Raw genomic sequence first — 25,241 nt, 5'->3', positions numbered from 1 at the left:
GGCTGGATAGACTTCAAAGTGTTGCACATGGTTTTATACCTATTGGTTTTTCTTTTTTAAATTATTGTGCCTTGAAATATTATGACTACTATGATGCCTATGTGCCTTAGTGTTAAATCACCAGTGCTGATAGGTTGGAAACTGTCAAACCAGAGCTTATTACAGCTCTTGAATGTATATTTCTACTGTTTTAGAAACAATAACTGTACAATTTAATATTATGGGTTATTTGGTGGTTATTTGACTCCCCTTCATTTATGTCAGAAGTGCGGGCTCATTTCTTTTGTGCAGCTAAATATATTTAATCTAAACCACATCTAATTGATAGTCATATTTTAGTATAAACACCATTTTTAAATACACATTTCTGAGACATTTTATTTCCATTGTATTCTGACATCAACATGAAAGCAATTAAAGGAAAACATATTGTATGACAGTGATACATGAAAAAGGACTTCCAATCCAAATGCTTTACATCAGATGGTGTTAATGTAACTTTGTTGGTTAACAAGCATTTAGAATCATTTGTATTATACAGAACATTTTTGTTGATGGGGTTTAAACAGATGCAGTCTTGGCTGCCTTGGGGTCTGTGGGGGCTAAACTCTGCATCATCAGCCTCTGCTTCGCTTTCTGCTTCTGCACTTCCTGGAAGACCTGTGAAGAAACATGACGAAGTGTCAGTGGAAACAACACCTTCAACGTGTGAGTCAGTTTGACACGGAAAGCTTGAGCGATGCTCTCAGAGACAAGATGCACAGTTATTACACAAGTGTGGAATATAAGTTTAGTTTAGTGTCTTTAGATATTTACTCCAATAGAGACCATAATTATACACTTACAAATACACATTTTCTTTGATCATGAATATAAAATATAGACAATAACAGAATAATGCGGATTTGTTTGATACCTTAATGCAGAGGGCCTTCTTAGCCAGCCAGCGGTGAGTGACCCTCCTGTAGTACTCGGGGGGGAAACTGTAGGTGATGCCCAGCTGCTCGCACACCTTCTCAAAAGCATCGTAGTTAACCAACCTCAGGTTTTTCAATAGCTTTTTCCTCCGATCAATATCCATGAGCATCCGCCTCTTGTTAGATTTGTCCTTGAATCAAATAACACATAGAACATTGGGCTTGGTAGAATTTCAGGTAGTACTTAATTCCAGATGAAACTGAGATACCGTTCAACTAAAACTCTATTTCATCTTTGTGTACATTTAACCAATGTTTTACGTATGATGTAACATGGAAATTTCCAACCATGGCTGTACTAGGCATGTCCTCATTTGTGTGCAACAGGATATCCTGTGTACTCCCCCACACCTCACACCAAAGGAAATGGGGAGACATATTAACAGAAGCTTTTGTGGTGAAACCAACGTAAGATATCGTACGTCACCTAAGAACAAGCCTTTCCTGTTTAGCGTGCGAGCGAGGGAGGAATAAAGAATGTTAAATGATGCTGATGTTACTCACCTTGTTGTGTTTTTGCAAATGCTCCTGGAAGTTTCGGATTTTGGCAGTCAAAATAGCCACTGAGGGAAAAGACATAGAAAGGGAGACTGAATCAATATGTGACCTGCTCCTTCCAAATCAGTCGCATTGACCGGAAGACACATTTTGAGTTGTATACACTGCTGGAAAGAAGAGATTTCCTAGCTTTCTAATGATATCAGGATTGTTTTTGTACTCAAAATATTAAGCAAAATATGTCACATTATATAATGACTGTTACCGAGTCATCATTTTGAGAAAAAGGCCTTTAAAGTTTCCTCTTCTCTGGAATCCATCGATCTGATTGGTTATTAGCAAATGATCAAAATACTACGGAGGGAAGATATATTCGTTTGGATTACTAGTCTGGGGGAAGCTTGTGTGTGTGTGTGTGTGTGTGTGTGTGTGTGTGTGTGTGTGTGTGTGTATTGTGTTTGTTTCCCGGGGAAAACCCTCACGAGAAACACCGGCTGTTGTTATGCCTGCTGTGACGTTAAGTTACTCCGTTCTCCGCCTGTAATTATGCCGTTACAAGCTTCAAAGTTGTATTTATCATCTGAATTTGCCGAAACAAGTTTAATATTCTGAAAGCCAAGACTTTGTTTGATTGAAATCAGACAAACTGTAACGGACCCTGCCGTGTTATTTACAGGGTATATGCAGGAATCCTGAGGTCAAATTTAATACCTTTTAAGACCTTTTTTAAGACCCTTTCCATACATTTTAAGACCTCATCGCAACTTTGAGTTCTAACCGGTTACATTGGCAACACACTTTACTTCACATTTACTATATTGATTGTAAGATAGCAAAACTAAACAGAGTGCAGACAGACTACTGAAGCCTTCTCTCCACATGAACTTCAACCTCTCTGTGAAGGTCAGGTTTAATGCAGTATGCTGCTTTGTTGCTTCTGTACTCTGTGCTCTTTCATTCCAGTAAAACTCCTCAGAAACCATTAGAAACCAGTATTTGACCAATAAACAAAACAATTGACAAAACTTTGAACTATGAAATATGTTAAACTTTGGTGAGCTTCAGCGGGGTAATGCCATATAGGAGCTCCCTCACAAATACCCAGGGGTTAAATTGGGCTGGGGCTGTCCGGGGCTAAGCCCTTGCACATAGGACGATGCTCTGACGTCATCACCCTCACACATTTGTCATATGTTTACAAAAAAGGATATATATGTTATGACTTTTCTCGTTCTTAATATAGACTATATTTAGGGTCGATATGTGTTGACTTTACTTTAAAATAGCAGATCTCTGTGACCGGATAGTTTGGCTTAGACCCCGGCCCCACGAGGACGCATACGGTAAAACTCATACGCAAGCGCAAAAAAGGCTTCCGTTCACACGCATTCGATTCATTAACGTGTCCGTTCACACTAGACCGCTGGAAATGCTGGAAACGATGTAGTATATATGCCAGGCCTGTAAGTGGCGCTGCTGCCGCCCGAAATACACCAAAAGCAGCGAAGAAGACCCCGGAGCATGGTTGCCCTTCTGTTTATTCTCCGCGGTGGACGGCGTGTTCTCCTGCTGTATATCTCTCCGGTAGTCCACAGCAGATCAAAAACACCCATCTCTCCGCCTCTTCCAAGGAACGAGGGGACCGTGCGGCTGAGTTTCCGTAAAAAAAATGTTCCGCCGGTCAACAGGTCCTTTAAAGTTTAAATCTTCCGTACAAAATTAGGAAAGTGCCGGTCAGAGGTCTTCTTTGTTATTTATTGAGCTTTAAAACAAATTGATAACGACTCTGTTCTCTGTATAATAATATAATAATATTTAATAAACGGTGCCTGCCTCTCTTTTCCTCCCCCTCTTCTGACAGCCCAGCAGCAGCAGGAGACGCGGGGAGAGGGAGGCGGGCTATTTCATCGTTAGGGCTTACACACGGAGCCGTTGGACCCCCAGAGAGTTGCGTATGCCGGTCTACCCACCTTGGGACCCGTTACCGTAGTCGTTTAGTCTCTTTCTTTCTTCCTTCCCCCCCCCCCCCACAGAGCGGAGCAAGGCAACGAAACTTAAAATAATAAGCAGCATTTTACGGCGCGCTATGCATGGGGCCGCTTTGGGGGGTTTCCCGACATGTCGTTTCAGTAAATTAAAGGGTGTTTAATGTTGTCGTTGCTGTGGACCTTCTTAATACCTTGGAAAATGCCGTTTAATACTTTTTAATAGCCTTAATTTTCGCTAAATTGATTTATCAACTTTTAATACTTTTTAAGACCCCGCGGACACCCTGATTTATGATTACTCTACGCTTACATTGATAATGTCAGCCGGAGGGAGGGGGGGGCGGCAGTGTGAGAGCTGTCATCTTCCCTTTACACGCTTCAAAAATGTATTTATGGTGTGATTTTGGAAATAAAAGTTTCATATTCTGAAAGCCAAGACTTTGTTTGTTTAAAATCAAACAAAGCACCCGAACCCCGGAAAAATATTTTTTTACGCAAATCCACGTTTATTTTGAAATGAGCCGTTGCGACTTCTGACTGATTTCGATAGAGCGGGTCACAAATACAGTTAAAAGCTCTACACCCTTCGCCTGTTTTTCAGCGAACACACTATGAACAGCATTGGAGAAACTCACCCCGGACTTCCACTGAGGTGTAGTCATTCTCATCCCTCTGGACTTTAGCAATCAGCTGTTCCTTTTTCAGCTGGAGCTTGTCACTCTAAAAGACATGAACACATAATATCAAAGTAATTGATATTGTTGATATCAACGGAAAAACAAGAAAGCAGAGTGAAACATGATGATGCCATTTTTGGGGCCATTAGAACTTACATGGCACCCCATCTCCAATGACAGAAGTCTTTTGACAAGATCATCAGTCCTGTTGATTGAAAAAAACACTTTTATTAGAATAAATACAAGAATGTAGATTTTTTGTGAATTTTGAATATACATTTTATTATTCTTTACTGATTTAATTCAAGGTACTGCATAAATGTTTGTTTACGTTTGCGAGAGGGGAACGGCTGCATAGCCACTCTTCAGCATTGTTGGAGGAAGATCACTGAGCTGGCTCTCAGGGCCTAAAGGAAAACAAAATGTTCGGATGAAAAGAGAGCGACCATTTTAAAATGACAAATCATGGTGTGTTGAAAACGCAGCTTCCTACCGGCCTTCTTTTTCTTTGCAACACGAGCATAATGTCTCACTGGTGGCGGAATAGCAAAGCAACCTGCGAGAGGAGAGAGAAAAATAATTACAAATGTGTGGTAAAAACACCAAAAGTAAAACAACTTAGATAAAGGGATCAAAGGAAATGTGAGACCAACAGATGGTGCCTGAAGAAGTGGATCAATAACAAAACTGGAAATGTGATATTGTATTGGAAGACAAATGAAAACATTTGTTAGATACTCAACAAAGTGGCTCAGCAGAGGATCAGTGGTGGCCATTAATATGAATGAACTGTGATCAAACTTCACATAATGATTAAGTTCTTATAATACTGAATCATCACATCTGTGTCAGTTTCAACAACCACGCATGTCTTGACCTTCACAATTAGTTTGTATGTGTAGACATCTAACAACAAATATCTTGCCCACACAAAACACATAACGCAAAAGATGTTCCACCTCCGAAATACCGAAAGAAACCAAGGCCATAATCTATTTAAAATTATTGCAGGTATATCTATTTATTGAAGCGGTAGGACCTGAGTGATTCTCTTATCAAAACCGTCTGCTAAATTAGTATTTCATTTTTCAGAATGCCATTTATTATTAATACTTTCTCCGTTTGTTGATGTGAAACATTTGTATTCTGTTGCGTGAGAGTGAGTGAGGCCACAGAACGATGATGCCACTGATAAACAAGTTGAAAGCGCACGATTTGAAGAGCACAACCGCAATAATCTGTTCAATCACACATATCAGATGGTAAGAGGAAGGTTGGTTTCATTATCAATATCATCACTAATGATGTCATTTCCTCAAAACACTGGTGATCATCACTGCAGAAATACAGGCAAAATTAACACCAACTATCCTGTTCTCAGTGCTCTACTGACAATATGTACTGGCAGTTTGAATGATTTAAATTAGGACAAAAATAAATTTGCAAGGCCAGCTACTTTTTAAATCTTATATTATAAATTGTGTTACATTTACGTCAGACATTAGTGTACTTTTTTATATATATCCTTTATTTAACCAGGTAAAAAGTCTCATTGAGATTAAAATATATTTTTCAAGAGTTACCTGGCCAAGATATATTACATTACATATTATATATATTAATTGTTTCACTCTCCACAAACAAGCAACTGTAAACCAAATGTTTATTAATTGTATTATCTATGGGTGTGTGTGTGTATGTGTGTGTGTGTGTGTGTGTGTGTGTGTGTGTGTGTATGTGTATGTGTGTGTGTGTGTGTGTGTGTGTGTGTGTGTGTGTGTGTGTGTGTGTGTGTGTGTGTGTGTAGGGCCGTATCCAGGATTTCCTAAATACCGAGGTCCAAACATGCTAGGGGGGTTCGGGGGATACCCCCCGAGATTCTTGAGATTGTAATGATCTAGTTAGGTGCTTTTTAAGTCCTGTGGGGGCTCACAAATTGGATAATATATTGATTTCAAACCACCGAGCTAAAATGATTACAAAACATTGTCAACATTCATTTTCCATGTCTCTCTCCTTTCCATAACCTGCAGCCTCTCTTCCATCTTCCTTAGTCTCTCTGTCTTCTTCCTGTCCTCTACTCTTTCTCTTTGTTCAATCTCTCCCTCGTTGTTCACTTTTTGCTCTGGCTGCTTGTCGCTCCTGCCAGTGAATTAAAAGCAATTCAGCCATTTAGTTTTTTTCACTTGTTTGTTTGCATTACCTTTTTTAATTTAAATCTGTTTTGTTTGATTCTCAAAAGAGAACAAAGTAGTAAGCAAATTGTGTTTTATACAATTGTATGTTATTATGACATCATAACTGCAATAGATGTATGTTGTTTAAAAATTATGCCTATTGTCTATATTGTAAATGAAGACCAAGTTATGGATAGATAGATGAGGTTATTAAGCCTACATTCTTTTGTGTGACTGTACCTGCAGTTCCTCCTGACTTCCATCACTTTCTCTTTCTCTCTGCCTGTCCTGTCTCTTCCTTACCAAAGCTGAGCTTCGACTGACGAAGTCTTTTCATTATATCTGAGTCAGTGTAAAAAGAAAACAATACAATGTTATATCTCCATTGTTTTACTCCAATTGAAATGAAAGAAAAGCATTACAACGTTTGTTAAAAGGTAATCCTTCTGACATTGGATGAATGTAATTAACTTTAGCTCTCTAGCTAGTTTATTCACGCAATTTAAACCAAAGTTTAGCCTCTGGAGCTCTCCTCCCTGGAGAACAGAAGCACAAGCAGCCCGCTGGACTCAGATCTCTAGATACCTCCTCACTCCTCCGCTGCTGCTCCGGTTCAAGTCCGGGCTGCGGTAGTTTGTTGATGTATGTTGTTTGCTTTAATCGAGGCTACGTAGTTATGCAGCGCACCCATCGGCAGTAAATGGAAGTACTACAAAATACCCCGTTTAGTGCAATTATTTCACAAGTTTTGTTAAATACACAGCTCGAAAAAAATTAATGGTGGGTACGGCCATGTGTGTGTGTATGTATGAGGGCTGTGCAATTAATCGTATTTTAATCTCGATTACGATTTTGGCTTGCAACGATTACGAAAACAACGTAATCGAAATAAAACGATTATTATTTTTATTTAAACATACTGTTCAAATTTCATTTCAATAAATTGATGTTTTCAAAGTAAATGGATAATTGTTTTTAATAATCGTGATATCAATTATTGACCAAAATAATCGTGATTATGATTTTTTTGCGATAATCGCACAGCCCTAGTATGTATGTATGTATGTATGTATGTATATTTATCAACATATGATTCATGATTTCCCTGTTGTGGAGAAATGTTCTGTAAGAAGATACCAACTTGTTCTCAGGTGGGTCTGTTTATGGAGGCTTGGTGTGTATAAAGGCCTACAACCTGGACTGAAAGTAGTGTGAGAAAAGCTCTTTGTATGGTCTCGATAAACCAGATAATACATCAGATCGAGCAGATTAATTCACACTTAGTGATGAAGCAACACATCTGCACACACTTCTGCAGGAGTGGGTCCATATGTAGTTAATAATGTAACAATATTTAGCAACTACAACAGCCAGGTTTAATATAAATGCATTAGCCAGCTTCTTCTTGTTATATGTAAATCATTGTCTATCATTGTCTCATCATAGTTCCTGTCGCCTACAGTGAACTTTATTTAGAGATTGTCTTCTCCCCTCTCATTTCCATCATGGGCTACAACACCTGCGTAAAGTGTACATGGTTTTGTGTTATAGGGTGTACATGTTTTATAATAATTGAGGGGTATAAACTAATACATAAATACAACTCACCGCCTGTGAGTCTCGGTGCTGCTGTCAATGCAGAGCAGCCGCTCCCTCGGAAAACACCGACTGAAGACTTCAGGACGGTTCGCAGAGCAATGTTAGCTAACATGGTGGTCAGAATAGGTCACAAAGTGGGTTTTAAACTCACAAAAAAAGGATTTAAATGTGGCAGGAGATCACACTCGACCCCTATATGAGGCTCGCCATTTTGTCTAGACCAAACAAGCTGAGTGAGGATGAGGCACGTTTTTGAGTGGCTGCGCAAGTAATCACAGAGCACATCGATAGGAACAATGAAAGAGGAGTGATGTCGGTTTTTTGTCTTGAAAAATAAAGGTTAAACGAGCTTGGGAGTCTCTTTTCCTCTACTGCTTTATTTTATAATTAAAAATAGTTTGCTAATCACTAAATCATTGTTTTTAATTATTTTGTGAAGGTTCTTGTGAGTGGCTTAATACGTTGTTGTGGTGGCTTTTAGGTTGGGTGGAATGTGCTTTTAATGCAAAACTACAACTCATAGCAGTATACATGTGATGGCGAAATTAAGCCTTATGATTATGAAGCTTTGAAGCTTTGAAGCAAAATAATTCATCTCATGAGGCTTCATTTGAACACAAACCCCCCTGTTGGTCAACGTGTGTAAAACAGGCAGATATGACATCTCAACAGTGTGATCTTCCCAATGAGTAAAAGCCGTAGAATAACTCCAAACAACGAACATAAAAGCAATTTTCATGTAATCAATTTGTATCAATATTGTACAGGCCATAAGAATATTAAACATCTGAACTTTTTAAAGAACATCCATAAACATTCATCTGTTTGCATTTAGCTAATTATGTATCTGATATATCATATTCCATTTGCTTGTATATAGACTTGCACTATTTCAATTTTATTTGTATTTACTTGCACATCTCAATTTTTTTTATCTTGCACTATTTTATCTGTTTTAAAACGTGTTATGTCACATATTCATGTTGCACTGTTGGAGGAGCTGACCTGTTTTTCATTGCCATATCTACACTGTAGCTACTGTGCACATGACAATAAAGCCTTGAATATTTAAAGGAGAAAAAAGATCAGTCAAAATCCCATTTATCAGAACATATACAAAACACAAAAATTCTTTACAATATTGATTTCTCACGAAATGTGGTACAGAGAAAGTATGGACATCAAAATCATTCAATCTTAAAGTGATTTTATCATTAAATCCTGCATGCATTTACAGCTGTGCACTCTGCAGAATCAACTTATCACAATCATCTCATTACACAAACCCAAATCTACATGAACATCTTGCAAAGCAGCTACTCTTAGAATCAAGTATTTTAGTCAATTTGAGAATCACTCAAGGCCAACGCTCGTAGAAAAGGAAAGTCATCCCACAGAATCCGTGGGTCTGTACCTTTTTCAGGTACGCAATCATGGCACGGTCCAAAGAAACATTGCTCATCAGTGGCCATATTCTGGTAGCACTTTGGAGTGAAGGATTCTTCAGTCTCCAGGAGGGGCTGCGTGGACTCAGAGCGCAGGTACGCATGAGGGTCTTTGGATGTAGGGCTGTCGCAGGGACCAGAGAAGATCACAGTGGCGTAAGGAACAGAGTCGCAGTTGGAACCAGTGTAGCCAGGGAGGAAGGGTGAACCGCAAATGGATTCTCCCAGGTCGCTGGTGTCCTCTGCGTTGCTTAACCAGGCGTCATCATCGTCCTCCTTACTGAGTTTCACAGGGAACTCCAGGAAGCTCAGGTGGGACAAGTACATCGGGTTGGTCTCCTCATTGTCCCAGTCAAGATGGGAATCCTGCCAAAATGATATTAAATAAGTCACTCAATGTCTTTCAATAATAAAGGAAAATACAGCCTGTATTTAGTCTTGTACATCATGAATATATGTTCATTAAAGCAGCAAACATTGCAGTTTTTTTCTCACTTGTGGGCTTGGGAAAAAGCTGTAACCACTACGCTTACATATATTTGTGGCAAATATGTTTTCAATCACTTTTTTACACATGTACACACCCTGCAGATATGGAGCAGCATTATTATTCATTTAAAGTTGTGTTTGTGGCCCCCTGAGTTGAATATCCAAGTCAAATATTGTCTTTTTTTTAGCTTTGTTTTGGTCTCCAGCTGCCGAGTGCAATATTTGTCTAACTTTTCAGTCTGTCTTCCTTTTATAGCTGGGCAGGAAATGTACAGAGGTGTTACTGTGGCCTTTTTACTGAAAATCGCTGCCTGCATGGTTTTAGACTAGACCAAAATGTTCTGGGGGGGTAAAACAACACATATAGAAATGGCTAAACTGTGCTATGAAGCCAAAGGGATTGTTGATGTGTGATACCTTTCACAACGCACATAGTTATTGATCTTTTGTTGGTATCAAATATAGAATATTGCAGCTTTAACCTAAATGAGTTATTGCATGAAACCATGTTATGCAGCACAGGCAGCATTTCAGCACCTGTGTTGATTCGGATGTCCATCTCTTGATGCTGCTATTAGCCGGATCCGGAACAGTTGGCCAAAAACGCCGCTTCAGCCTGCAAAAGAAAGAGAAACGTTTAACAGGATATCACAAGATAAACAGACATCACACCTTCACTGAGTAAGACGGCGTATGTGATCGCACCTTTTTTGGTTGGAGAAACAAGTCATGACTACGATTATAAACAGCAATGACATCCCAACACCAGACACAGTCGAAAACGTCACAACAGCAACCGCATCTGAGAGGAGAGAAATACACATCCTGAATGTAATGTGAGCTATGGCAATATATACTCAATGTTTCTTGAAAGCCACATCCAGACAATAAAACTAACCAAAAGGCTCAATTTTAAAATGAATCGTTGATCCGTTCGAGCTCCCGCCAGACGTGCTAACCATCATGAAAGCTTCATACACAGACTCGGTGTCGAGGCCTTTCAGGACCACCCTCCTCTCTCCTGGTTCAGCTCCCACAACTGAAGGAAGAGTCAGACATCACATAGCATCACGTACGTAAGAACATGTTTTGGACCAGAACAAATGAAGGTCTTTTACCTACCGTTAATGGTTCCCTGCTTATCACAGTAGAAGACTTTGTAGCTCTGGATGTTCCCGTTCCTTTGGTCTAACGGTATTTCATCCCAGGTGAGCTCGACATGTGACTGCCAGCTTTTTTTTATTTGTATTTTTGGAACCATGGATGGAGCTTTAAAAAAAAATATCAGGGGGATTTATTATTACGACTATAAGGATTAAAAACGTCTACTTGTATGTTTGGTACCTTTGTGAATTTGTAAATGTGCCAATTTAATGGGACTAATGCAACAGCTGTTTTTATTACTGCTTTCAACTGTGCTTTTATTTATTCGTTTATATTTTTAACTGCATCAAGGGAAGCCTGTGATTTTTCGTTAAAACTGAGTATAATGACAATAAAGTCCTTCTAATTCTGAGTCTGACCAGCAGCAATAATTATTCATCTCTATCCACAAGAGGGCATTCTTTCATCATGTATCAGCTGATTCCGATGGATTGCACAATCTATTTTTCTTTTCTTTTTTTTAAAATAATGAAGCAACTCTTTTCTCACAAAGTTGAGGCAACTCGTCTCTCTCACAGCTCTTTAGTGACTTACCCTTTTGTCTCAAGTAGGCATTAACAGTCTGAGGAAGGCCTATTCCATCCTTAAACCTGGGATATACAGAGATCCCATAGGGCTTGTAGGGCTCAAAGCTGCCTATTGATGAGAGTCAAGAGGTTAGAGTGTATCAGTGCCCATAAGCTCCAACAGAGAGTGCTGGAACATGAAAAAGGAGACTGTATAAGAGCGGATTGTCGGGCTGAAGGATGAAGACAAGATTAGGAAAACCATATAAAAACGGAGTGAAATAAGAAGGACATGGATCTTAAAATCTGCCATACTAATACCAAAAAAACAAACCTGTTATTTCAAGGCTTGTCTTGTTTCTGTCGGTTATTTCAAATTGGGTGAAAGAGAGGTCTGTTTTTAACAATGGTCTCCATTCCACCACAAAGCCAGTGAGAGTGGAGGAAACCAGGCTTTTCCACTGAACCAGTAGAGATCTGTCATCCTTGGGAATGACTGAGACGCCTGATACCACTGCACGATCTACAGAAAAAAAACACACAAAGGTTTTTTAAACTGTATCTATTTCAACCATTTCTATGCTAGTTTAAAGGGGCCCTATAATGGTCATTTTCAGGTTCATATTTGTATTTTTTTGCCGTTACTGTGACATGTTTACATGCTTCAATGTAAAAGGTCTTTATTTTTCTCATGCTGCCTATGCTGCAGCACCTCTTTTCACCCTCTGTCTGAAACCAGAGCCCAGTCTGCTCTGATTGGTTAGCTGGCCGGGTCTGTTGTGATTGGTTAACTGTTGTGAGATGTCCCCTTAGCCTATCACTTACAATATGTAGGAGCACTAGCCAAGAGAAGTGCATGTGTTATGTAGTGATGTCACTATGTTATAGATTTAAATAAAGAAGTCAAACTGAGGCGCTTCAGGCAGGTGTGCGGGAGAGAACTCCCTCTGGAGCAAACTTTGGGATTTTAGCCTTTGCAGACCACATGCACAAAAACCTATATAACACACAACAGGAAATGAAAACCCCCAAAAGCATAATAGGGCCTATTCAAGCTAGTTTAAGGTATTTAATATTACCTTTTGGTCGGTAAATCCGAACTTCAGTAGGGGGGGATTTTCCTGCTGCATTTACAGCTCTCAGATACACTTTCTTTGCCTTCTCGGGAAGCTGGAAAGTACAGTGATTCTCCTTTGTAGAGCACACCTTTCCATTCGCATCTGGAAGCTTCTTCCCTGAGACAATGTATGACACATTCTGGCCGTTGGCGCGGAATTGTTTTGATGGCTGGGAGGAAAGGAAACAAAGTTGAAAGGGCATTTTAGAGGCGAACCTCACACACTCAAACCAGAGCTGTAACAGAAAAACACATCAGTCTGTGACAGGTGTCAAGCCAAATGTAAAGTGTGATGTGTGTACCTTCCAAAACAACTGTATGTTGAGTTGTTTGTGCAGGTGATCCCTCGATACCTTTGTCCACGAGTCTAGGCGTCCAGTGGGAGCTGAAAAGAAAGAGAGGCACTGTCAGTTTAGCGGCTCGTCAAAAAGCCTGCACTTCTCTTCTCACTCTTTAAAAAACTTTCCCATGTAAGACAGGTTTTATGGATTCACAGACAAGACTGTGCGGCAGAATTCAATACATCAATTCAGCCTGCGCTATAGAGCAAAGCAATGGGAGATGTAGAACAAGGCATTAGCATATATTGAAAAGAGCAGGGAATGGAAGAAAAGGCAACAGATTGGAAATGACTGATTGTGTCACTCTGAATTGATCTGAGCCCTACCCGTCTCCAAGGTGACTCCAGACTGCCGGCGGCTCCACTCGCTCCAGGGGCTCTGCTGGTAGCGGACCCTGATCTGGGCCAGATACTGCGTCCCAGGACGGAGACGACACTGGTCCACAGATTTGGCTTGTTTAACCCGGTTTACCAGGATCTAACATATGTCCAAAAGCACATAGTTATATGACATTATGTATTTAAAGCAGGTTGTAATACTGTATGGTTGCTTTTCATAACCATATTCAGAATGTATTTAAACATACAAGGAATTTGCTTTTGTGTATATATAAAACAAAGTCAGTAAGATTAACTCAATTGTAAACGATAAATGGAACAACTATAAAAGATACTTCAAAAATTACTTTAAAAAATATAAAAAAAAGATTGAAATAGAGATATTCTGAATAGAAATAGAAATAATATAAATATATGGAACTTCTATAAGAACTGAACAAAGGAAGCATCTACAATGGGATAAATGTGCAAACATGCAGCAGCTCCTGTTTCAAAAGTGAAGTTTTAGTTCATAATGAAACTGGAAGAGATTGTGCTCACTGGCTGTTCACTCCAGTAGCGGCTGTCAGCAGTCTTAAGTCGGACTTCCAGGTTCAGGCGGAAGTCATGCATCCAAGCCTGCTGCTGAGATAAGCTCCAGCTCAGCTGCAGGCAGCCGTACCGTCTTGGCACCGCTTGAATCTTCAGAATCGGTGGGTCAAACTTAGCTGTAGAAAAATGGACAACAAAGCAAAAGCTCTGATTTTATTTACTTTCCCCTCATAATACTTTAAGATGTTCTAATCTGTGCAGAACAGTTTCATACTCCCCAGTTTGTCAAGTTGATCAAGTTGATCGCATGTTTCTTTATATTTAACAATATCTATGGTGCATCTTGGATACAAATACCCAGGGTACCAGGATGAGAAAGATTTCGGAAATGCCTTGAAAATAGCAGTTAAATGTTCTATAACCTTCTCGATAGAGAAGAATCAAAATACCAAAGCACCGATTTACCACAGCATTCTGATTAGGATTTAAAAACAGATTAAGCGACATCCCTTTGCTACATTTACTTGGATTTGGATGTGTCAAATGTGATTGTTCAGGGAAATATCATACTTGTGCTTTCATTTGCTGGAAGTAACGTTTGTCACATGAACGTTTCTCACCTGCACTGACTGGCTCTAATATAATGGGTTCTGAGGTGGTTTCTCCGAGTTCATTCACTGCCTTCACGTATATTTTCATATCTGAGAAGAGGCCAAAGCCGGTGCGAGGGATAATGTAACGGTGGACTCCTGCAGGCAGCTTGTAAGTGAAGTTCTCACTTGTGTCCCTGAAATGAGGAAATCATAATGTGAGAAACGGAGTTGTGCAAACGAACAGACACCTCATTCCTGACACCAAAATGATGTTTGCTTTCTGGTAAGTGGGGCAATGTTTTTCCTGAATATTACCATATCTCTGTGTGGAGGCTGTACTTTGTGAGCAGGTGGGTCTCCTGCTGCCCAGGGTCCCAACTGCAGGTCAGGGTGTTGGGGGTGGTGAGGTTCGTCTGACAGCTGGTGTTCTGCGGTGCTTCTGGTGGATCTATAGAGGAAACAAAACAAGAAGATTTTAGGGAGAAGTTATGTCAAGACAGCATGTGGGACTAGTGGTGGATCTATGGCAGATCACAAAGAGTTACACTGATGTTTATTTGTGTATTTTGAAATCTATGTTGATTTAATTAATGTATGAGTCTTAGTGTTTTATTATAAGTAGTAGTGGTGCAGACAAACAGAAGCATGTCGCTAAATCAGAGTTAGAAAGCATATTGGCTTTTTGTATGACATTAATGTCTTTTGTATGTCAAATACATTATGAAAAACTAAAGATATTTTTTATGATTTAGATCAAAAGGAAAGTTTTTTGGGGAAAGGAAGTTTCAAAGTAGTCTAAATGAAAATGTCCATCTTTTTTAATATCATGCATCAATCTTCGGATACAATCTTTGCTGCAAACCTCTTAAAACATGTCTAGATCCATTAAAAAGTGTCAGATCTCTTGAATGATAGTCAAAAATAGCTTGTAAGTTAATTCAAGTGTTCAATGTTGAAACCTTCTATTGTTTTAAGTTAAGCTAAGACATTCCCAGGTTGTTTCTAGCTTGGTATACATGTAGATTTAAATAGCAATGAAAAAAACATGCACAAGAAGTTGAAATCTCTCTCACATCCAGCTCTGATCTCCACTCCTCCGACCACTTGAACAGTCGAGGCCCGGACGCAGCAGGCGAGGAAACTCCTGGTGTGATTGAAGCTCGGTATAAAAACCTCCGACACGATGCTGCTCTCATTGGCTGAGAGGTTGCCGGGGAATAAGGGTTCTCCGAGTCGCCACTCTATGTGAAAAGCCTGTCCAACGACGAGAGGGCAGGTCTTTCTGATGACACAGGTGGCTCTGACGGGCGACCCCAAAGGCACCACGGAGCTGTCCGTCTGGACCTTTGCACACGGCTCTACGTCATCCTCTAACAATGGGAAAATTAATTAAGCTGTGGCAAGTTGACAAGAATCTTAATCGTAAATGCCAAGTTTTATATTTAGTTTGGACAGAACGTCCTGAGGCGAAAGGAAGGAAATGTGTAATAACAATTCACTTTGTTAGGTATTTCCATTTAGATTTGCTTTTTCATTCTGAGAGCAACGCTCACCATTTCTCGCTCCATTCACAAATGCCACCAGCATGACAATCACCGACAGCCACATGGATATCATGATGATAAGACCTGTTAGGCAGCCAAAATGAAATGCATTACAGGTAGGCCTAAATTGCAAACTTTCATGGCTTTTCAAAACAGCATTTGAATTGATTCTCATTACGGAGTGACATGGTCAGTGGCGTTTCTACAGTATATGTACAAAAGTGGTGGGGCACAAAAAACTTAGATGTCTATATATAAGCTTCTGCAGAGAGGTTCATGGCTGGCGAGGGACTGGCAATAAAAGTAGGATATTATCCGGCTGAACAAAACGTGCATTTATCTAACAGGTACGTTTCCCAGAGATCTTATTTTGAGCTATTTTCTAAAATCCTATGGAGAAATCTGATTGCTTTTTTGTGGAGGGAAGCCATGCGCAGCTTACTTCCTGGTTTTAGGACGCGTCTCTCTCCTCCTCTTCACACACCAAACTTTTCGAGGCACACGTACTTAAAGCCAATCAGCTCTGAATTATGTGAGATGACGTATGGCGGGGATGGCAGCACTATGCCCCTATGCCATGGTCATTATTTTTTGCCACACACATTAAATAGGAAAATACTCTGAGCATGCGCAGTGTAGTTTTTATAGTCACCGTTCACTTAGACAGTGAGAGGGAGGGGCAGGATCGGGTTTTGTCCCACATGGCTCTAAACAGCTCAATACGCACACACAGACACTAATTAGAAGAACACATACTAAAACAGCAATGTACAGACGAATCAGATTTTTAAACATGATCTTAAAGTATATTATATTCTGTACAAACTGTGAAGTCCACTGAGACAAATGTAACATTTGTGATATTGGACTATATAAATAAACATTGATTGATTGATTGATTGATTGATTGATTGATTGATTGATTGATTGATTGATTGATTGAAAATATATTTTATATATATTTTAATTTATTTTTTGCATTTTGTTGTAATCATTATTTTAATACTTTCTGCTGACACTAGGTGGGGGCTGCCCCTAATGACCAGTCGCCACTGGACATGGTGCATTGCGTTGGAAAGGTAGAGAGAGTGATAACGTCTGTCGGTTCAAAAGACATCATCAACATGCAGCTTCAAATGTTTGGTGGGGCAGGGGGGATGTGAGGAAGGATGTGATTTCCTTAATATAAAATATTTCAATATAAATGGTCAGCCAGAGAACGCATCCCCTGCTTCCTAACACAATAATGAAGAGACACCTGAAGTGCATGCCTGCTACACTGACATACACAAAGGATGTGACATTCAAGCTGCTGCAAATTTAAATAGAAATTCTATGTAGACCGAATAAATCAAATGCTGTATCTCACCTTTTATACTTTTCTATTATAGGGATACAAGTATTACAAGCAGGAATATTTTAATTGCCAGTTGTTAGAAGGTAACCAGCCTTTATGGACACGTACAATGATCAGAAGATGAGAGCTTTTACACTAAGCAGTTGGGAGTGATCCTCCAACTTCTGCTATTAAAGAAGCCCTATTCTGCTTTTTGGTTTTACCCTCCCAGTGTGTCATTGAGGTTTTAGAGCATGTGAAAGGTCTGCAAAGCCCTGTGTTCCCTCCAGAGGGAGTTTCCCTCCCCTGCCCGAAACGCCTCCATTGGACTCCTTTGTTTACTCTCGTAACACTATGTTACACTCCCCCTTCTATTGCGCTGAAATACATTGTACGTGATAGACTAGAGGAGGTTGATCAATCAAAACAGAGCTGGCCAGCTAACCAATCAGAGCAGACTGGGCTCTGGTTTCAGACAGAGGGCGAAATGAGAGAAAATAGATGTTTGAACATTAAAGCAAACGACTCACAGGAAAGAAAAAAAATACATGAATAATGAGCCTGAAAATGACCATAATATGTCTTCAAGTCAAAACCTGCTTCTTAAATTCAATAATTAGTTTGGACCTCAACTTTCCAGATCAGGTGTTATGAATATGACAGTAATTTTGAGGAATGTGTTTTTGAAATACTCACCATTAAACAACCACAAAATGATGAAATGTAATTGAACTCTTATTGCCGGCTCACAAAGCAACACCAACGAGGTACAGACATGCCTTCACAGCATTTCTGTGTCTGTGTGAGAGGAAAGAAAAAAACGGTTAGTTTATTTGACAGTAAGCTGACAACTTTTTTTTTTTTTTTAAATACCTTTTTCTTATATTTAACACTATTTCACATTGGCAAAAATAAATATCTAGTCATTTCTAATAGTGTTAAGATATCCCATGTCAAAACAAAGATTTCACGAGTTAGACATACTCGTCACAGACGCACAGACGGTTTATCACGTAAACAGTCGCTCATGTGACTCCCAATTGCGGTTTTTAGACATTTCAAAACACATTTCACAATATATTTCACCCATGAAAACATGTTTTGGCAAAAAAATCGTTTCAGTGATTTATCAACAAGACCACGCTAAATTATTGCTGATTTCTGCTATTTATGTGGTTTATAATATGCCAAAAATATATTTTTTATTGAAAAAAATTGGATTTCGGACCTTTATTAAACAAAACAAGCAACTTAAAGATGTCAATCCTGGTCTTGAGGAATTATTTTGATTATTTCCTGAAATCTTTATGGAAAAACCGATAATTAAAAAATAATTATTGGATTACATGACTATAAAAATAAGTTGTAGGTAATTGACAGGATAACAGGAGAAATATGTCACTTCCAACATTTTAAGTATTATCTTTAAACAGAGAACTAACACTGTTTTTAATCATTATAACTCCCTCTTTCATGACAGTCGATCAAACTTGTGTTTAATTATTAAGTACTTTTTCTAACTGACAAACTGATGATGTGAGAGTTCAATTTGGATTTTTTTTTTTTAAAGCGAACAGAACAAATTGAGATGATTTGTTATTTGATTTCCTTTAGTACTGCTTCCAAGTATTTCTGGTCTAGAACAGCTCTCAACCTTCAGGCAGAAATATGATGTCCAATAGACGAGGAGGGATAACTTTAATCATTTGTATCTATCAGTCAAAATCACAGTACGATCCCTTCCCTCAGCCCATAATATTTGTTGAAATCTGCGTTAAAGGGATGTGAGAGAAGTGGAAATTCCCTGTTTCTTAGAAGACAATGGGATTAGTTTTTGCCTGTTTTTCTTTTTGAAACTCTGCTTAGTACTAATAGATAATTGCCTGTGTCTCTGACAAAAAGCAATCAGGACAAAGAGAGGAAGAGAAGAGACATGTTATTATGTTTGGAGTGTCAGCAGTAACAATTTGATTCGAGACAGTATGAAATAAACTGGCGTTTTAGGTGAGCTGGCCCATTTTGTTCCTTATTTATCCATGAGAAACATTGTATCTGAATTCATGTTTTTCTACCAGCGAGTCATGTCTCAATGTGTTGAGGTACATTTTGCGATGGCCACCATATGTTTCCTTTCCCGTTGCTGTGGGGGTTACAAAACGCCCGCTTTCAGGATTTGGCAATATCCTTGATACAGAGAACGTTGACTAACCGGCCACTATTTCCCCTTTTTGCTATTATTTCTGACACAGAGTAGTATGATATAAGTCAGGGATACAAAAAGTGATCAAGAAAGAACATGTGTTGTTTGAAAAAATCTTAGAAATGTTTCTTCTATCTCAAAAGTCACTGCATTGTCAGCAGTTGTAAAAGTCCAAAAGGCTAGAAATAAGGAAAGCAATCAGTTTCACATCCTCTTATTTAATGGACGACCAGATCATTAATGTATTCCAAATCTTTCGACAGCGTTATTTCATAGCCACACTGTTACCATTTGGAAGAATGACACAACAACAAAGCCAAGGGAATGGCTGTTTCCATCAAAATAAAGCTGAAAACAGCAAAAATAAAAAGTTGTTATCAATTATCTTTACTTTAAAATGATCGTCTTATCTCAGAGTTCCTCCTTAAACCCTAAATATTGGAAGAGGCTCTATATATATAGTCAGGGTTGTAAAGTCACTAAGTAGATTTAATCAAGTACTTTACTTGAGTTTTTTTTTTTATACTTCTACCCCACTACATTTCAGCGGTACATCGTGTACTTTTACTCCACTACATTTATTTAATACTGTACCTTTATTTACTTTAAATATTTGGATTAATGATGTGAAATATATCAACTCTTAAATCAGACACCTGGAGTAAATTCACAAGCTACCCTGCAGTATACAACGTCTTTCAAACTAGCTGCACCTTTACCAGCTTTGATAACACTTTAATGATCAATCATTATAAAACATATCATATATATTATTCTGAAATGGACCATTCCGCATAATGAGTACTTTGACTTTTGGTACTTTAAGCATATTTTGATGCTTATGCTTTTGAACTTTTACTTGAGTAACATTTCGATTGCAGGACTTTAACTTGTAAGTGCAAGATCTGAGTACTTTTTCCACCTCTGTATCTAATATATATGTTTGTTAAAAATGTACTGGCAATGGCATTACTATGCAGGAACTTACAAAGGATCATAAATGGCCCACGTTCAATACCCAGCGGCCCACATAATGTGATAAACAAGTGTTTTCAATGTAAATAAGTTGAGTGGTCCATAGGTTGGATCAGGATGCAACACTCTACCCTGTAACTCAGAAACAAGTTTTGTGAAGTTTACCTTTTAAATCTGGCACAAGTCTCAAAATGAAAGGAGCAGCAAATCACTTGAATTGAAGTTAAAGGAGAGCCATCATGGAGGCTTTCCACTCACCAAACAGCGGCTGCAGCAGACCCAGAAAGACAAGAGGCTCTCATCAGCCTGATAGCAGCAGATGAAACTGTGTGTGTGTGTGTGTGTGTGTGTGCGTGTGTTTGCCAAGCAGCCGCAGCAACAACATCCTTGTTTTGAATTTGTGAAACTTCAGTTTTTTCCAGGAAGAAACACATGACTCATGGCATGGGGCACGGTTATTGGAAGAAAAGAGGGGAGTTTAAAATCAGAGTTTCATCGAAAGATGAGGGTAGAATAATCCTCCAAAAAATGATCAAATCTGGAGAATATTAGGTGATATTTTTGACGTTAGTGTAGCATTGGCCCTTGAAGTAAGAACCCATTAAATTATGGAGCAGATCAAACTTATGTTGCAATTATTCACATTGCAAGAAGGGTCATTTGGCCGAGCTGGAGGTCTGTGTTCCTTTTGGTTACATTTTTCTTTATTAACATTCCATTTAACTGACACTTTTATCCAAATCATTTTAAAATAAGTGCATACTTGTGACGATACATATTCTGAAAAGCAAGAATGCTGCAAGTGCATGAGCTTTCAGTATGCCACAACTGTTTGAGTGCTGCAAATTGTTCTTCTTTCAGATGTTATTGAAAAGTTGAAACGGGTTTTCATTCTTCAATGGAAGATTTTTTATTATATTGCCTGTGGGATTTTCGGTGGAGAAATAAAAAGCTGTTATTATAGCTCAATGTGAAGAAATTGAATATCAATCTCTTAAAATGTGAGGTGTTTGGCCTTTGTGTGTATAAGGAGGTCGTTCAACTTCACTTGATTGGTATTTTTTCCAAAAGGTGTGAATATGGCTGCTGTCAAAATTCTTACAATATGAGTCAGGCAGCCGTCTTGAAAAATGCGATAGGTCTGGTTCAGTGTGACCCCTCTGTGTTGAGCGTGACCTCTGAAGTATCAGATCTGCTGCCTCAAAAGCGCAGTCATGTCTCTCTGCGAGCCGGCCCAAGCCTTTGTCAGCATAGTAATAGAACAAGCTCTTAAATGGGATTGCAAACCGCGCCTTGACCCCCCAAGGGCACTTGGAACTACTTGCCATATCACGTTTATTAGCTTATTAAATTGTAAAATGATTTGCTGAGGCCTCATTTCAAATGGTGCACGAGGCGAGGCAGTGAGCTCACCCACTCAACTTTTAATCTAACGTCTGCATCCCAACTCGGTCACTACGGCGCTCTCAGAAACATAATGGAAGCTAACTGTTAATCAAGAGAGCGCTGGAGGAGGAATTAAATGCACGCAGTGGTAGGTTTGTGAATAGGAATCAACAGGAGAGAAGAAAAGAAGGCACTAATTAAAAATACATTGACTGGTTATCATGCGTTGACATATTTAGCTTGATCTTTTTTTCTAATCAGCACTAATGAACGCAGCGCTCTCCATCCACTGGGTATTACATGCTACGTTTCAGTGAGCTGTAAAATTAGCTGAGGGCCCTGAAGCCAAATCGAACTGATGAAGCTTTTCGAGGTTTGATTACGGTTCTTGTACTGTACTTAATGCAATGCTGTCTCCTTTTCAGATTCTTATTCACATTAGAGATGTGACTAACCTCAAATTAGTCACTGCTGGGAATATCCTCTCATATCTAGCTCCTATTATACAGTGCATTATAACTGCTATCAGAACTGCTGTAATCACGGCTTTTGATAATCATGGATTCACATCTGAAAAAATATATATTTGAGGCCAAGTTCCTTTAGTTGAAACAATGCCCTCCTACTACTCCACTCAAACGCATAATTGGAAATATTTGTTTTAAAGTGTTGTCAAATCAGACCTATAATCTTACATCTCCCAAAATAATAGATCATTTTCTTTGTTAAATACTCTATACGGAATCCCTGAGAGGGAAGTGAGAAATTCTGGTAATCCATTATACGGTCTGATTGAAATGACTTTCTCTGTTGTTTTTATGATAAAACCGGCTAAAGTGCCCTTAGATTTTTTGTTAATTGTTTCCATCTATGAGTACATGTGAACTCTTGACAAATAAAAATATTTAACAGTATAATTTTTTTTACATGTGGTTGTTATACTCATATTGGCCGAAACGAAATGTCCCATAAGAAAGCGGCATAATCCTGCATTTTCTTAAATAGCCAGCAGGGGGCGACGTGACCGATTGCTAAAAGTAATCTCATTGTATAGAAGTCTATGAGAAAATGACCATGTGGGCAACTAAGAAAATCTCTACCAAATGTCAAAGAAATCCATCGAGTAGTACTTTTGATACTCACAAAAAACAAAAAAATGTCGACCACTTGGTGGCGCTAGAGGAAAAGGCCCAGGATTACTGAGGCGTCTGTACATTTGAGAGTTGTATACGAGTCTGAACCAAAGTACTGTAGATACATCTACACAGCTTTCTGAAATTGTAGTCTACAGTACACTGAAGGCTCAGATATATTCTGTGCTAGCTGCACATCATCAAGACTCCCAGATGGAGCGACCATATGTCTGAGAAGCGATAGTGTGGAAGGTGCATCTTCCTTTTATCACGGGTATAATCACATGTGTATGGATGCTGTACAAAGTGTGCAGCCATATGCACATACATATGTGTATCAATTGTTTTGTGTCAGCATCAATTAAACAGGTGTTCACTCCTTAGCATAATACGATTTAGTGGGTTCATATTAGTAGACTATTTCACTGTCTACAGCATATGACACACTCTGTCCTTAGATCTTTGAGGAAAGGGAAAACGAGTAACATTTATGGGGGGGGGGGGGGGGGGGGGCTTGGAAAGAGCAACAGAGGAAGGATCCCTTTGCCAGGACGGAATAATGTGCAATGCATCTTGTGAATAGATTAAAACACAGAATACAATTACAACATGGACAACCCAAGACATACCTTGTCATTGTAAAAGTTAATTCTTTTTTTTAATGTTTTGTAGAAAAACAATTATTTGTTTGCAACACGAACATGACGCTGATGACGATGACCTAATCTTTTATTTTCAAGAAAAATGTAGACTAGAAGGGGGTAGGACCAGAAAAGTTGTTTTAAGCTTCTTCTTGCCCCTGTTGAACATGACAGAGACTATGAGTTTTTATTTTGTACCTTGAACGTTTTTTGTTGTTGTTGTTTTGCATCTCTTTGTTGAAATTCTTATTATAAAAAAATAAAAAATAAATTCTGACATGTTCAATAAATTGATATACCTTACTGTAGCTTATATACCTCTGAATGGTTGTACTTGGGCAAGCGAGGAAGTGAGACACTGAAAGAGAGAGAGAGAGAGAGAGAGAGGGAGAGGGGGAGAGAGGGAGAGGGAGAGAGGGAGAGGGAGAGAGGGAGAGGGAGAGAGGGAGAGGGGGAGAGAGGGAGAGAGGGGGTCAGTCAAGCGCCGACTCACGCTCCTGCTCCTTACATGCACCCAATCCACTCCTATCTAGTACCTGTCACATGCTGGCTGCAAAATGGAATTGACTATTGATTTCCCCCTTACCACAGGTCAGTTGTGCTGGCAGGTTATAGTGGGCTCACAGGGAGCCACACGGGGAGAGGAAACACACACATTACACAACTCACACAAACACACAAGCACAAAAAACACAGTCTTATTAACCACCACTTTCTGATTGTGGAAAAGAAGACAGCAAAGGTTACTGTAAAAGAAAAGGTGTGTGTTACAACATGTGTAGTGTAACATGTTCAGGGCTTTGATAAAACTCTAGTGGGATGGGTTTTGTGAGGCAGAACAAGTTAAATAAGCATATGTGTAAAATGTACAGGTATTCTGTTCAAGTAAAGCTAGTCTTTAACAGTGAAATATAGCAATGCGTTTCACAAATAAAGCAAATTAAGAAAGTCTTCTTCATCTGGGGTTTGAGAAAAGTTAGAAATATTTACCTAATTGTTTGTGACAAAAATATTTTAATACATTTGTGTCAGATTTATCACAGGGCCCATGGAAAACTTCGATTATTAAATGTATAGGTGTCTCAATTGTTGTTTTTAAAACAGCAGGAAGTGGGCAGTAGATTAGTTTACTTCTGATAAACACTAATGTATATTTAACCATTAGTATTTCTCAAAGTACAGAGGGTGATAAATGGTCGGGGTTGTTTTGAGCAGTTTTTGCTTGGTGGTTATCCTGGTAAAATAGAGCTGTACAACTACAACCTACAATTTGTACACCCACAAAAGACACCAAAAGACAGATAGGGGGGTTGGGGGTGTGAGTTTAATCATCCTAAATATATAATCTGAGTGTATTTGTTATATTTACCTTTTTCGGATGTTTGTAAGCATTAATAAGTAGGTGTTGATTTGTTGGTAGCCTGACATTGCTAAGTCTTGCTTCACCATGAACCACAATGGAATGTCTTTTTTATGTCATCCTCAGCAATTCTCTAATGTGTCATGTCTTCTGACTAATACCCAACATATCATCACATAAGATATGCAGCTAAGTCTCTGTTCTGGATTACAATACATTAATATCT

The 25,241-nt window shown here is 39.0% G+C and overlaps 2 protein-coding genes across 3 annotated transcripts; both read right to left on the bottom strand.

The window, feature by feature from the left end:
• Positions 1–364: 364 nt before the first annotated feature.
• On the bottom strand, positions 365–8,153 carry mrps15 (mitochondrial ribosomal protein S15). Its single transcript, XM_079694571.1, has 8 exons — positions 7,926–8,153; positions 4,634–4,696; positions 4,472–4,547; positions 4,297–4,345; positions 4,099–4,183; positions 1,482–1,540; positions 917–1,108; positions 365–660 (listed from the first exon to the last, which is right to left on the bottom strand). Exons 1-8 carry the CDS (start codon positions 8,026–8,028, stop codon positions 562–564), a joined length of 726 nt encoding a protein of 241 aa, XP_079550697.1. The 5' UTR covers positions 8,029–8,153; the 3' UTR covers positions 365–561.
• An 847-nt stretch (positions 8,154–9,000) lies between these two features.
• On the bottom strand, positions 9,001–20,847 carry csf3r (colony stimulating factor 3 receptor). Of its 2 annotated transcripts, none has more exons than XM_079641308.1 (17): positions 20,754–20,847; positions 18,017–18,118; positions 15,994–16,068; positions 15,514–15,810; positions 14,756–14,888; positions 14,468–14,634; positions 13,857–14,023; positions 13,305–13,455; positions 12,940–13,022; positions 12,600–12,807; positions 11,855–12,043; positions 11,549–11,650; positions 10,973–11,119; positions 10,749–10,889; positions 10,556–10,652; positions 10,388–10,466; positions 9,001–9,727 (listed from the first exon to the last, which is right to left on the bottom strand). In XM_079641308.1, exons 3-17 carry the CDS (start codon positions 16,055–16,057, stop codon positions 9,254–9,256), a joined length of 2,499 nt encoding a protein of 832 aa, XP_079497434.1. In that variant the 5' UTR covers positions 16,058–16,068; positions 18,017–18,118; positions 20,754–20,847; the 3' UTR covers positions 9,001–9,253. The 2 variants fall into 2 exon arrangements, with proteins under 2 accessions (XP_079497434.1, XP_079497435.1); XM_079641309.1 differs by having other exon boundaries at positions 20,661–20,757.
• Positions 20,848–25,241: the final 4,394 nt, after the last annotated feature.

The sequence above is a fragment of the Notothenia rossii genome (genome assembly GCF_949606895.1).
Source record: "Notothenia rossii genome assembly, chromosome: 7".
NCBI lineage: Eukaryota > Metazoa > Chordata > Actinopteri > Perciformes > Nototheniidae > Notothenia > Notothenia rossii.
This window is presented reverse-complemented; position numbering and strand designations above follow the sequence as displayed.

Bases quoted from the DNA above. Each gene is read 5' to 3' on its own strand.
- mrps15 (XM_079694571.1), bottom strand. From the start codon at position 8,028: ATGTTAGCTAACATTGCTCTGCGAACCGTCCTGAAGTCTTCAGTCGGT. The intron at 4,346-4,471 runs GTAAACAAACAT...TTCAATCAACAG, and splicing joins GCCGTTCCCCTCTCGCAAAC to GACTGATGATCTTGTCAAAA. The intron at 1,109-1,481 runs GTGAGTAACATC...ATTTGATTCAAG, and splicing joins ATTTGCAAAAACACAACAAG to GACAAATCTAACAAGAGGCG.
- csf3r (XM_079641308.1), bottom strand. From the start codon at position 16,057: ATGATATCCATGTGGCTGTCGGTGATTGTCATGCTGGTGGCATTTGTG. The intron at 15,811-15,993 runs GTGAGCGTTGCT...TCCCATTGTTAG, and splicing joins TGTGAATGGAGCGAGAAATG to AGGATGACGTAGAGCCGTGT. The intron at 13,023-13,304 runs GTAGGGCTCAGA...CTTTCTTTTCAG, and splicing joins TGGAGTCACCTTGGAGACGG to CTCCCACTGGACGCCTAGAC.